General features: G+C 37.7%; 1 protein-coding gene across 1 annotated transcript in view; it reads left to right on the top strand.

The window, feature by feature from the left end:
- The window catches only part of Nell1 (neural EGFL like 1), an 837,848-nt gene that overhangs the window by 794,491 nt on the left and 28,220 nt on the right, over positions 1–15,137 (top strand). The window contains exon 16 of the mRNA XM_042691722.1: positions 4,874–5,014. Coding sequence (XP_042547656.1) covers positions 4,874–5,014 — 141 coding nt within the window. The remainder of the gene's footprint in view (positions 1–4,873; positions 5,015–15,137) is intronic.

Raw genomic sequence — 15,137 nt, 5'->3', positions numbered from 1 at the left:
TAAAAGAAAAATATCTTATGGTACAAGCAAGATTGTCCACGCCCCATTAAAACTTTCTAAGATTAAAAGTAAAAGCATTAAATAGAAACAACAGGTCTCTTAAACAGTAAACAAATACTGAATTAACCCCATTCATTAGTTTAATAAATTGGCATTTTATGTTGTCATTTTCCAGGGCCAGGACACCTTGTTATTGTGAATCTCCATTGCAACTCTTGTTCATTATTCCTTTCATGTGCCCCCTGATCCATTTATTTTTCTATTCACTCAAACCTGTGAGTTTCCCTTGGCACATTGTTATTCCTTTTCACTAAATTACTAAGGATACAAACCAATAAAATGCTGTCCCTATTCTTTGGAAACTTGCATTTGAGGGCTGGACACAAAAGAAAATATCTTGGCTGGAGCAAAAAATATATGCAGAAGTACTGAATTAATGGCAGTGGGCATCTGGAGTAGTTACATTAGATGAAGTTGAAGAAAGTATGTACATCTCTTTTCCTTAATTGTGCATTATGGGATTTCAGCAATCATAGAAATATTTACTTTACATTCGCCATAATGCAAAAATAATTGATGTTTACCTCAAATTTATTTATCAAGCTGAATAAATGCATTATCTTTGTACAAGTAATCTTTCATAATTTACCAATATTATGGTATAATAGAGTAGGGATAAAGGTAGACTTGGGCTCAGTGAGTCTTGGACCAGATTTTACCATGGTTCAGCATGTGACTTCGTCAATAATGTTATCATATAGCAGATACTTGGAAAATAAGATAATAGAAATTAATGCTATTGGTTCCACTCTATCCACCCTATCATGTTTTTATTTCTTTGTTACATTTTATGTCTATGATAGATTGCATTGAAATTTAAACAAAATTCTAAAATTAAATATAGGGAGATAAAGCACTTTCTGTTTATTTCTTTTGGGATGGCAGACTTCATATGAAGTGCAGCCAGGCTCACTGTGATTTATCAGAATTCCTCGGGTAAGAGTCGGATTTGGGAGTGACTAGCAGGAGCCCTATTCCTACAGTATCTGTCTTGTTTGTTTGCCAGTAGCAAGTGCTGACTGGGAGAAACAAATCCCTGAGGACAAAGGCAGCCATGTCCCAACTTAGGGAGAAACCATCATGTATAATTTGTAAATTCTCCAATGTATTGCTGAAAAAACCTCTAAGTGTTTTCTGTGTTTGGATTTGTACGGTTGTGATTACATAGAAAAACATAACCAACTTTATGAACATGGTAAAAGTCTGAGAGCCTCCTGTGTGCAGTGGTCGCATGGAAAATGCATTTTCTGCTTTGTAGATCTTTCACATAGAACAGAGATAGGCCCTTACTACCAGGTACCAGTATATGATGAGTCCTAGTTATTCACAGTGAGTTCCCAGAATCTGCTGTGGGAAGAGCCTCATGGGTGCAAAGGAGAAATTGACTCATTTTCTCATTTCCAGTGCATGCTAGTAGCGTCCTGGAGTCTCTGGGGAAATGGTAGTGTATAACTGTCAGACTGTCTTCACTGGCTATATATCCCCAGTGCTGCACAGATAATTTATGGCCTGCTGGATTATGAGAACTCTTATTAGTCTTATCACTTAATTTGGAGAACTGAGACAGTATTTGCATTACACTTATCATACTTCCTCTGTCTAGAAATTTCCTAGGAATTTACAACAGAGGGGTAATTTTTAAGACAATAGACAATTTATCCTCCAAAGTGGGATACATTTTTTTCAGGTATTTGTTTTTATGTATTTATTTTTATTATTTGCATTATTATTAATATAAAGGTGTACACTGGGATTATAATTATATGAATCAGGTAATGAGTACATGATCTTTAGTATAGTGTCTTCCCTTCCCTTACTTTCTCCCAGAGAGGGATTGTTTTAAGAGTGAAGAATTACATGTATAAACTAGGATTTTTTCTGAAGCAAGATAAGTTTTGACTTATTAACCAAGCTTTACTTGAGATGCCTTTGCTTTATATCTCCTACTTTTTTGTCAAACACTAACTATGGCTAGATGTTACTTATAATCCTGTAGGCAGCCTAAATGTGAGATATCATATTTGTGGAGATCACCACTACTTCTCTGAGAGATGTCAATGTCAGAAGTAAAATTCGTTGCTATTCCATTAGAAAGAGTTATCTTTCAGCCTCCCATAGATAAGTCATTTCTGAAAAATCAGTCCTCTGGTTGGGTTGTGCCTCTTTCTGCCTGTATTAAAAAAAAAAAAAAAAAGGCTGACTGATTCTGTCACCTGGAGTCAGCCATTTCCTGGCTGAACCACAGTCCTCCATCATACCTCACTTCAATTTCTGAAAATTTTAGTGATCCAGCCCATGTTTTAAAGAACTCACATCTATTAAAACTTGAAAAAGTGGAAATCTATGTAATTGTTCAGGATTTATAATAAATTCACACACGGGATAACTGTAATACCTGGAGATACCATAGAAGCACCAGGTCCTAAGGACAGATGGCATTTAAGAGCTTAAAAGATGCTAGCTGTGAAAAGACTCTATGGACCGAACACGGAGATGAGCTTTAGTGATAAAAGGCAAATCTAGAGCTGACAGGATCGTATCTAGGCCTTTCCTCTTTCCTTGGCTGGCATGTCATGAGACAGCAGTGTGGAGCTGCAAACTATATTCACCACTCAATGTTCAATTTAGGCCTTGTCAGGATAATAGAACCAGTAGTAGCCGATTGTCCCTGAGTTAATCCCCACATCAGGTTTCTATTCAATGTGATTTCCAGAGTGCATTTTACTCATCATGTTTTATGTTAGTAAATTTTGTATTTATAGATTCTATAATTCATATATTCCCAGAAGAACCAGAAGAGTCCTAGCCTGGAATCCTTATATTCCAAGTCCTCACTACATGCCAGGGGTGGGGGTAGATTCTATCTGAAAGGGCTGACCCAGCATAGCAGTCAACAAGTATTCTTTCTGTGACGGAATCGGCAGCCAAGTTTAGCTCACAGAGAAGACTCTGGGCCTGGAATATCTATGCACTAAACCTAAATTGTACAGGGAGGAATTTCACAAGAAAGTGCAAAGCCCAGGGGACTTATTTTCATTAGGAATGAATACAGGATGAAGGTCTTTGATTAACTTTTGAGTAGTCAGTCAACCAACAGTTTCCAATGAATTAGAAAAGTAGCTCCTCAACTGTGTTCCCTAGAGCACCAGTTTCATGAGATGCTTAAGATATTCGAAGAAAAAGAATTCATCTGTGACATAAAGTTAGGAGAAGCTTTGTGAGGACTCATTGTCAGGAAAGACCTTTGTGGATGAGCAGCCTTCAGTCATGCCCTTTTACCTGTACCTTTGCCAAAGGGGCAGCCTGCTTTGATTTGCTGGCACTTTGGTATTTTGTTTAGCAATCAGTGTTAAAATATGAGTATTCATTGGTTAAGTTAATTACTTCCAAGTTCTTCTCCTCTCTTTCCACAGGTATAGCTAAACTTCCAAGTCTCTTATATTACAACATTTTATTTTATATAAGCATATATATGAACGGATTTATTATGACATTTCCATGTATAAATTCAATGTACTTCTATTCCCTACTAGATCCTCCTCCCTCTGTTTCCAAGACCTCGTTTTGAGATTGAGTACTTTTCTTTTTAGTGTTCTCCTCACTTCCACAAGTAAAAGATAATATAGGATACTTGTCTTTGTAGGAATGGCTGATTTCACTTAATATGATGATTCATTTTCTAGTAAATGACATAATTTCACTTCCATTGTGTATGTATTAAAATTCTATTGTGTATGCCTCTTCTTTAATCATCAGCTATTGATAGTCACCTAGGCCGAGTCTGTAATTTGGCTATCATATTATGTGTTGCCATAAGCGCATGTATGATGCGGCTGTTTAATCTTGATATTTTAAGGAACCTCGGTACTGGTTTCCATAATGGATGTGTTACTTTACATTCCTACCAACAGTAAGGGTTTCTTTGTTTCTGAATCCTCATTCTCACTGGTTGTTATTTGTTTTTTTGGCCGATCATGGGGCTTGAACTCTGGACCTGAGCACTGTCCCTGAGCTCTTCAGCTCAAGGCAAGTGCTCTGCCACTTGAGCCACAGCACCACTTCTGGTTTTCTGGTGGTTAATTGGAGATAAGATTCTCACAGACTTTCCTGCCCAGGCTGGCTTTGAACCACAATCCTCAGATCTCAGCCTCCTGAGTAGCTAGGAATACAGGTGTGAGCCACTGGCACCCAGCTGTTATTTGTTTTCTTAACAATAACTATTCTGATTAGAATAAAATGGAGTCATTGTAGTTCTGATATTATTTTCCCTCATTTCTATGGATGTGTTGGCTATTCGTGTGCCTGCATCTGAAATGTATCTATAAGTTCATTTTTACACACGTTCTGGTTTGATGATTTCCTAATTTGTTTTTATTTGAGTTTTTCACCCACCCTGCATACATTGATTTCATATAAGCTAAGTAGCACTTAATTCACAGTTTCCCGAACGAAGCTGTTCATAAATATCTCCAAAGAATACAAAGTAGTGCCTGGAATTAATTTAGGAGACAGTCATATATACTGATTACCAAATTGGTACCACATGCCCTCTATGTAGTTTTCGGTTAGTCAGATGTAAACATAGCATTTGCAGTTAGGAGCAACATTCATCAATATGTGAGAAAGCATCTATGAACAGTGCTGTCAATTGGTTTAAATTCTGTAAAAAAAATGGGATTTGTTTTTTTTTCCTATAGCTTTCATTTTAGATGACTTTTCCATTATAATTCATATTGAGATGAGCATGCTTATAGAAGGGTTAGTGACAAAAGGCATTAATGTCCTGGTGGGCTTGTGTTTTTCTCTGAGGCAGATATTGATGAATGTACAGAGGGAATCATTGAGTGCCACAACCATTCTCGCTGCGTTAACCTGCCAGGGTGGTACCACTGTGAGTGCAGAAGCGGTTTCCATGACGATGGGACTTATTCACTGTCCGGGGAGTCCTGTATTGGTAAGCAGCTTTCAGTCCTCCACTCCCGCATGGACATTGGCAGGAAGGGCAGCCTTCTTCAGTACTCTGCTTAGTTGTCAGTGATAAAATATAACCAATCAGTGGATAAATTCATTCGTGTTTTTTTTTTAATTTCCACCCTCTACGATGTGGAGATTAAAGCAGGGATTCTGCAGTGTTTGGTGTTAGAACTTTTGAATTGAAACTGGGACAGTCACAGGACAAAGCCTAACTTCTGTGTGTTATAGATGTCTACATCTTTTTAGGGACACCCAAGATGATTTGTGGAAATAGTTAACAGTGTGAGAGGCAGCTGTGGAGTTCCAAATTCAGAATTCGGAAGTTCAGTTTAAGCCCCATTTCTTGTATTTCAAAAGTCATTGTACTTCCTGGTCCTGCATGTGCATATGTCAGACTAAGAATAATAGATACATATATGGTTATGTTTCAGTGGTATGGTATGTATTTAAAAACTGCAACCTTTGACTAAATGCATATAGGCAACACAGTTGCAAAGTTACCTCCAATCACCATTCTGCTTGTGTCTTGTTAAATGTTGTACACAGGGGAGGCTAACAGATGGAATTATTCACCTTCACAACCTGCCAAGTTTGATGAAATCCAGACAACTGATCAAAAATGTCATTGTTCCCAATGTCTTCTTTCATGTCATGTGGGCTCAGCTGAATTCATAATGCTTGACAAACCTGGAGAGCAAATATTTTGATTAGCGGTTCAAAAGTTCAGGCTACTGAATTAGTGGAAATATGATTTGGAAAACCTGTGATATCTGCTCATTGCCTACTACTCTTTTCATAATAGCTTCTACCAGGACCTGGCTAGTGCTATTCTAACTTCTCCACGTTGTTGCCATAATGCAAAGATGAATTGGGGAATAATGGGCATGGGGCATCAATTGTACACCATAGTCTTTAAATTACTGTTATGTATAGTGTAGCAGTTAAAAGCATAGACCTCTGGGCTGGACTTCCACAGTCAAATGACAGTTTTGTAGTTCTAAATAAATTTTTATTTGGAAAATACTTACCTCATGCCTGTATCTAATTAATAGAAGTACTCTGATAATTGATTGCATGTTAGATATTATCTTAAATGTTCCTTCTTATTTCTCATTCTGCTCCATACTCTATCCATATTTCTCTGTGTACATGTGGGAGGTAGGTAGGTGTGGGTATGTGTGTGTGTGGGGGGGTGTGTGGATGTGTATGTGGAGGGGGTGTGGGTGTGGGGGTGTGGGTGTGGGTGTGGGTGTGATTTGCAGCTTCATGGAAAGTTTACATTTATCCTAGGTCTTCACTTTTATCCTTACATACTATCAGATATTTTTCCATGTGTGCAGCTCATAAAAAAATATGTGGATAAGAAAACATTAATTGGCCAAGCACTGGTGACTTCCTCCTGTAATTGTAATTACTCAGGAGGCTGAGATCTGATGATTGAGGTTTAAAGCTAGCCCTAGGCAAGCAAATCTGAGAGTTTTTTTTTTTATCTCCACTTAATTAGTAAAAGTCCAGAAGGGGAAATGTGGCTTAAGTGGTAGAGCTCCAGCCTAGAGTCAAAAAGCTAAAGGAAAGTACAAGACTCAGTTCAAGCCCTAGTATTAGCACCAAAACAAAACAAAAATGAACCATTAAATAGCTTTTATTGAGAAATGGTGATAGAGACAATATTAACATTGATGGCTAAAATAAAGCCTTAAGTTTAAAAAATTACATTTGATGTCATTAGCACAGAAGATGCTTAGATCGGTAGTGCATCAGAGATCACCTACTTAAAGCAGTTTTATAACTGCTGGAACTTGCCCTGGTGCTGTACTTTCTTAGGCCTTGGCATATGCTGTGCCTTCTGACCGTAATGGCATTTGATATATCACTGATGAGCTTGTATTCCCTGCCCTAGATTCAATATGTTTCACCAGACCCTGTGAAGGGTTTTGTGATGTCTGCATCAGAGTGATCTCTCATCTATTCTGCTGACTTTGGACCTTTACCCTGGTATAGGCTGTAGTAACTTCACTGTCTCCCAGTGTAGTTTCTTTGCTCTCCAACTGGACTGTGTGCTGGAGATGTGCTTTATTCTTCTGTCTCTCCAGTGAGGTCTTTTGGTAGTAGATGTTCTCTAAATAAGAAAATGCAGCCTGGGAAGGTGGCTCAGTGGTAAAGTGCTTGTCTTGCTTGTATGAGGCCCTGGGTTGGATTCCTCAGCACCACATAAGCAGAAAAAGTTGAAAGGGGTACTGTAGCTCAAGTGGTACAGCACTAGCCTTGAGCTGAAAAGCTGAGGGACAGCACCCAGGCCCAGAGTTCAGCCCCACGACTGGCCAAAAAAAAAAAAAAAAGAAAAGAAGAAAAGAAAATGCAGTCACATCATGTGACCAATAATCCAATAATAAGCAAAGACCAAAGCCTACTATGTTGAGGGAAAAGTACAGTGAGAAAGAGAGAGAGAGATAGAGACAGAGAGAGAGACAGAGACACAGAGACAGAGACAGAGAGACAGAGAGAGAGAGAATGCAAGCAGTTGTTTCATCTTTGAGCTGATTCCTGTCCTTCACAAAAACTCTCAACATTTTCTAATGGGAGTAGAAATGTTTGGATGTATGGCATTTTTAATTTGGTTAATTGTTCATAGGAATTTCCTTCCACTTTCATTTTCTGAATGGGCTTCATATGGACAGAAATCTGAGTATCACTTAGTGTTTTGTCAGAATTGAACAGTACTCTCTGGGTTTGAAGCATCTCCAGGGCCAACATGTATGTACATTCAATCATACAGCTTTCTTGTTATGAGTCATGTCTAATGTAATATGTCAATTACCTTTTCATCTAATTCAAAACAAAGTTCTCCCTCCACATGGCCTTCAGACTTAGGTAATACTGCCCCTGCTTTCCCCTCAGCTTCACCTCCTGTATGTTATTCTTGCTGATCTTTTCATACTCTGAAACTCTCAGTACTCAGCTTATGGTTTCCATGTTTAATTCTTTAAGTCTCATATCAAATGTTTTTTTTCAAAAATTACTTTGTCTTTCTTCAGTCACTTCAATACTATATTCTTTTGAATATACATTTTACCATTTTTCTCAAAACTCCTGTGCATGAGTGTGCATCTAAACAACTCTTGCTTCACGTTCACAAATTCTTTGGGAACAGAGACCTTGCCTGTCCTTCACTACTGTACCTACATCTCCAAGAATAATTAAGACAAGTAGTCGGCATTCTATGCATCTTTTTCAAATGACTGAAGGAATAGGCATTCAAAGCATATCAGGTCAGCTGTAGTTTCTATTTGGATTGACAGAAGTAGTTCTGTAAATTGTGCAGCATGGCATATGGTGTTAGCCATATGAGACTTTTACTTCAGAAAAAAGAACTGTCACAGCAGGACTGCATTAGATCTTCTCTGAAGGTAATTGGGGGGCAGGCATGTTAAGATTCCTATTCCTGAGGGACTTATGACTTGAAATACCCTGAATTATAATAACACAGCTTAGTGGCATTGGAAGTAGCAAATACATCAGAATAAACAAACGTTTAAAGTTGTATTAAGAATCATGTGATGGGGCTGGGAAGGTGGCTCAGTGGTAGAGCGCTTGCCTTGCATGCCTGAGGCCCTGGGTTCGATTCCTCAGCACCACATAAGCAAAAAGAAAAAAGCTGGAAGTGGTGCTGTGGCTCAAGTGGTAGAGCACTAGCTTTGAGCTGAAGAGCTGAGGGACATCGCCCAGGCTCCTCCCCAAAAAAAATCAGACCCCCCCAAAAAAAGAATCATGTGATTGAAATATGTAACTCAAGTTTGGGAATTGCAAATGTTAGAATCTAAAATGTGGCAGATCAGGCTTCCAGAGCAGTCTCCATCTCTCACTCTGTGGCATTTTAATTGTTTTTTTTTTTTGTCACATGCAGACAACAGCACCTGCTCTATTGATCTCATCAGCTGCTGCAAGCAACATGTGTTGACATCACAAAGAAACATACTTTGATAACATTTGTTATTTTATGAACATCAGTGTTCAATGTTTGCCGCCTTTCCCCAAAGTAAATTATATAATTGAATAATAAGGATCCCTAGTTAACCTAGAGGCAGACAGAGGACCTGACTTGGGAGACTTATGAGTTAGCACTTCTATGTCTATATCTCTGTCTATCTCTTCCCCACTGTCTTATTTGCTTCTAAGTCTTTACAGTACAAGGAAAAGGGATACACAAAAAATTGCAAGTTACTTATCACAGGAGGTGACAGCAATTCTCAGGCTCTCAGAAATTAGAAATTAGAAACTTAGAAATTGTGAACAAATTTGTTGTTTGTCCATCATGGGGCTTAAACTCAGGGCCTGGGTGTTATTCCTGAGCCTCTTTGTGCTCAAGGCTGTCACTGTACCACGTTGAGCTACAGCACCATTTCTGGCTTTTGAATGGTTAATTGGAAATAAGAGTCTCACAGGGGACTTTTCTCTCTGGGCTGGCTGCGATCCTTAAATCTCAGCCTCCTGAGTAGCTAGGATTACATACTTGAGCAACCAGTGCCTGGCTCTCAGTTTTAATGTAGAAATTGTGAGCAAGTTTTTTTGTTTTGTTTTTTTAAATCTAAGCCTGGAGATCAGAATTATGTAGAAGCTAGGAGAATGAATCCATAATTATCACGTGGAAGACAGTATTTTGCAGGTTTTTTTTAAAATAAGAGACTCATTTTGTCAGGAGTTTGTCTCTATAAGCCTAGTCTTGAATAAGAGATTCTTTTATCTTCTGCTCTCTCATCTCAAACATGCTGGAGTTAGACTTAAAGTTAGGGTTAGGGTTAAGCTTAGACATTACTTAATAGCACCTGCATGTGCACTGATGTTATTGCCTTCTCTAAGTATCTGGTGGTTTGAATCCAGAGTAGAGCAAGGAAGGAGTAGGCAGAGGGTAGAGAGTAAACAAGTTATTTTCATTTATCTATTAATCATCTATAGTATAAAATAATTAGTTTAGCATGTATAGCTATAGCTAATATGTATGCATTTGAGTTATTAAACCAGAGAGTAAGAGTAACCAAGGGTTTATATTTTATATTGTGGCAGCCAAATAGTGACTTTTACAGATTATTCTAATATGAAAGGAGTTTGCATAAAAAAGATTGCACAAAGAAAGGCACAAACTATACGATTTTCCTCTGTTCAGAAGTTGTAGGGCAGAGAAAGCATCTTCACAGAAAAGGGAATTTCGATGTAAAAATATTTAAGAAGCAGAGGTGTAGACACTGATTTTGGAGAACTAGATTTTTTTTCTTTTTCCAAATAGTAAAACCTATGCAAGCATAAAGGAGTTTTTGTTTTTCCGTTTCCATCTTCCTTGATATTATTTGATATTTATTGTCCAAGAAATTTAGACTTATTTTTTAGCCAAGTTATAAATTCTTTATAATTAAAGGGCCTTTTCAAAGGTAATTGCCTCCTGGCTATGGAGCGATTTAAATAGCTCTATGGATCAAACTAGAATCACTATGGAGTGTATGGGAACATGATTTTATAAATCAAAGGAATTCAGTCTCATGGCACAAACTGGCCAAATTTCATAATCAAGTTTGGAAGGATCAAGAGCCTACCTAGGTAATGTATGTATATGGGAAGGGATTGGTGCTATCAGAACACAGAATAAAGAATATTTTTCAATATGTAGCAAAGCTGACCTTCTAGGTTCCCCAGAAAAGGCCTTGTAGTGGAGATAAAGTTTCAATAGTAAATTAGAAGAGAAATATGTCCAACCACACCTTTGAGAAGACTTCTTGTTCTCTAACCCCTGTATGTCCATACCAGAATCTATCAGCCTACATCTGTTCAGCATGAATGGCAGATAGGAAGGATATATTATGGGAATCTCTTGAGCAGGTAAGTAATACTTCACAAAGTGACATTGGAACACAATGCATTGCAAGCAAAGGGTGATAGATTAAGTCTGTATGTTGTTTTTTTACTTGAACTTTGGAACTAAAATTGGCCATTTCTGTAATCATTCTAATAAGACTTCAAACTACCCATAGCATCTATCCTCTAAGCTGTAAAACATTAGTTAACTTTGTGTCACTATTGCAAAATTAACAAAGATACACCACTTGGGAAAAGGATTTACTTTAACTCACAGTTTTAGAGGTTTCAATGAGTGGTCAGCTAGCTCCACTGCTTCTAGGCTGTGGCAAAGTGGAAGAACCTGGTGAGAAATATATGTTAAAGCAAAGCTCCAACATGGCAGCCAGGAAGTAAGAAAGAGAATACAGGATGAACAACCAAATATACAATGGCATGCACTCAGTGACCAACTTGCCAACTATGTCTCACCTCCTAAAGTATTAAATATTCTCCTGGTATCCCATTAGTTATGAATCTTTTGTGAATTATTTCATTCATGAAGTCAGAGCCCTTACAATCATTTACTTCCCAAATGTTCTACCTCTGAACAAAATAGCATTGAGAAGCATGTTTCTAATCACTATTTAATGAACAAAGACACTAAGCCTTTATTAGGCATTATTAATATCTTGAATTTCTTTGGCTTTAGAATCTTTTTGTCAAGCAGCATCTTGTAGATTTGGAATGATGAGAAATATACCAATTGAAAACTCAGGAATGAAAACATCCTGCTTTAAGAATTTCTAGAAAGTCTTACTTGTTCACTGTCATGGAATAATGAGCTACTTCCAAAGAGATTTCTTATCTATTCTTGCAACAAATATTTATTGAACACACTACTTGTTCATTACTATCAGGATTTTTAAATATTATTTTGACTTTCTCATAAAAAATCACTTCAGTCTGTATATTCATCTATTACTGTTCTTTAATGAAAGTAATGTTATCATAAAAACTTTAAATCACTCTACATAATTATTCCATACTTAATAATGTTCTAATGGCTAATTGGGCTGTAGGTGGTTTGTGCCTAAGGGCCCTAGTCATAATGTTTTTGATAAATATATTCATACTTTTGATAGATATTTTAGTTTTTATAATATCAGATTCATATCTCCTTTTATTGTGTGTGTCAGTCATGGAGCTTGAACTCTGGGCCTAGATGCTGTCCCTCAGCTCTTCAGCTCAAGTCGAGGGCTCTACCACTTGAGCCACAATACCACTTCCGGTTTTCTGGTGGTTTATTGGAGATAAGAGTCTCATGGACTTTCCTGCCCAATCTGGCTTTGAACCACGATCCTCAGATTTCAGTCTCCTGAGTAACTAGGATTACAGGTGTGAGCCGCCAGCACCTGGCTCATCTCTAATTTTAAAAATGAAACTTTGAAAGTGGCTCTCCTTTCTAAGATGGTCTTCTGAGATTTGGTAATGTGTTCTCAGATTACAGCAAGTCAATGTCTCTAGAAGCAACGTGCAATTTTCGACTCAGAAGAGGCAAAATGGAATGTGTGATGCAGGATTTCAGCAGCTATGGCGAATTCTGTATTGTGCAAATTGTCCCAGTGGGAGTGAGGAACAGGAATAATAAAGTGGCAGAACAGTGAAGGAGGCTTTATTGGCCAATGCTGGAGAATAAGAGTTGAATATTGCTCAACTGGCATATACCTCCCCTCCCCCTATAAATACAAGTTGTTTGTGAGTTTTCTTAAAGCCTTCTCATTGCAAATGTGGCATTTAAAAATAGAATAGACAAAGTATTCATAGACACTCTCATTTTCTTTCTGTATAGGACCTCAAAGGTGATATCATATAAACACTTCCATTAAGTTTTAAGTGATGTTTTCATTTTCTTCCTAAATAGCTGGTGGTAGCTACTGAGTGACAGCAGTAGGACTTTAAGAATTAAAGATTCTTAAAACGCTATAAGGAATTGCTTCTTAAAATCATATTACTTCCTGTGAACAGTTTTCCATGCACATGATAGCTGTGGCTTTAGAAATGAGCTCCTCACACCAGCAGTGCCCACCTTTCACCTGAGAAATGCCATTCCACTCTGCACTTACTGAACTGACAACTGGTAAAGGGACATGATGATTAATGGCCGAGTTTTGTTTGTCTTGTTTTGGTATCAGGGTTCAAACTTAGGGATTTGTATTTGGTAGGTAGGCATTCTACAATTTGTGCCATGCCTCTAGCCTTTATGGTGGTGATTAATTTTAAAGTAAGTTCTCACATTTTTCCTTGGTGGGTGGGACTGGACCATGCTGTTTCTGTGTATACCTTCTGACCAGATTTAGGATGACTCATGTGTGCTACCAAGCCCAGCGTTTTCTATGGAAGATGGGGAGGGCGGGATCTCACAACTTTTTTTGCCTAAGCTGGCTCAGAACTATGGACCTCCCAATCTTCTCAAGTAGTTAGGAAAAGAAGAGTGAACCACCATACTCAGCTGTGCTAGAAATTTTAAAGAGCCTCCTTTGGTCCATTCTAATGTTGACCCAAGTCTGAAAACCACTTCCTTGTGGTTTTCATGGAAAGCCTTCAGAGGGTTCATGAACCCTCTGGAACTGTTCATGTGTGCATGTGTGCTTATTTTTTTGTTTGTTTTTTGAGGAAGTGGAACCATAGATTACCCTAGATTCTGACCCTTGACAGTGAAACAACCATTCTCAATATAACAAGACGTAGCCCCAATATTTCCAGTCATCATCCTGATTAAACTCCTCTGTCTTTCCTGATAAAATTCAGAATATGGGAGATAATAATAATTCAGGATCTGGGGAAATTCAACCACCTTCATTTCTGAGCACCTCCCTCATATTGAATTCCAGGCTCTTGTCAGATTTCTGCCTCTTGAGGCTCAGCATGAGCAACTGTTTCATTATACAAATTTCTGACTTTGCTGTGTTAGAGGCAAAGATCATGTCTAAGCAGCAAGTCAGAGATCAGTACCTACCACTTCTTTGATGTGAATACTGAATTGTTTGTTTTACTTTGAGGTTACTCAGGTTACCCACAGGTTACCTGTGGGTTTATGAGTAGATAAATTAAGAACAGCAGTATTCAGATAAAATAAAGCACTGGGGGTATAAAAATCACAATCCTTGATTCAGTCAACTTTTATTGAGAAGACCTGCTCTGTGTGAGTCCTGGTGCTAAATCTTAAGCATAGAGGGAAAAGCAACACACAGTTCTTTAGTCTGGATTCAACATAGTAATCAAGCAATTACTATGTGATAATTTTGTCTTAAGTAGCATTTCAGGTTTAGTATGAATTTCTATTATATAGATAAGCTAAAGAACAAAGATATATGAATTTTCATATTGTCACACAATAGCAACTTATCAGCTGAAATCTGAAACTGTTGGGAGTAAAGATGAGTAAGATATAGATTCAAATACACATTTCTATTATTTGCCAGATATATAATCTTGGACAAGGCAGACAATTGCATTTTTTCTACTAGGAATTCTTAAAATAATAATAACTACATTATCAGAAAATTAGTCTAGTTTCTCTTTAAAGTTCAGGCAGGCAAACTTATTAGGGTATCTAGCCCAGCACCAGTGGCTCATGCCTGTAATCCTAGCTACTCAGGAGGCTGAGATATGAGTATCAATGTTCAAAACCTGCCCAGGCAGGAAAGTCCATGAGATTCTTACCTCCACTCAACTACTCAAAAAAAGCCAGAAGTGGCACTGTGACCAAAAAGAGGCTCAAGGACAGAACTCAGGCCCCAAGTTCAAGCCCCAGGACCAGAAAAAAATAAAAGATAGGAGGATTTGCCAGACTGGACAAATAGTGAAATGGTATCTCAATCAGTCAGCTAACCAATAAAAATAATTTCGACCTGGGCGAAGAAGTATCATAAGATGCTATTGTAGTGTTCTATGAAATAGAAATGGAAAGGAGTAATAAATTTTATTGGGAGAAATATTGAGGAAATTTTCTGCTGCAATTATACAGAAATGCTTACTGCATTTTAAAGTGTCAGTCTTTATAGAATCTGTGCATTAGATGGAACATTTGTAAAAAAAAACAAAAAAACAGTAGTTCTTTTAAAAATAACTTTTATTTATCTTCTATAGATTTGGAAGCCAGCCAACCTTTGTGTAATGAGATGGATAAGCTTTATGTACACTGAGATACATAATTTGTGTCCTGAGTCAGAAAATTAGTAGGCCTATAACCCTGGTCCTGTTAGCTGACCCTATGT

This window comes from Dipodomys spectabilis, unplaced genomic scaffold (assembly GCF_019054845.1).
Source record: "Dipodomys spectabilis isolate Male_0828 unplaced genomic scaffold, ASM1905484v1 ptg000145l, whole genome shotgun sequence".
Classification (NCBI taxonomy): Eukaryota; Metazoa; Chordata; class Mammalia; order Rodentia; family Heteromyidae; genus Dipodomys; species Dipodomys spectabilis.
Note: the sequence above shows the minus strand (reverse complement) of the source record. Positions and strands in the feature narration are given on the sequence as shown.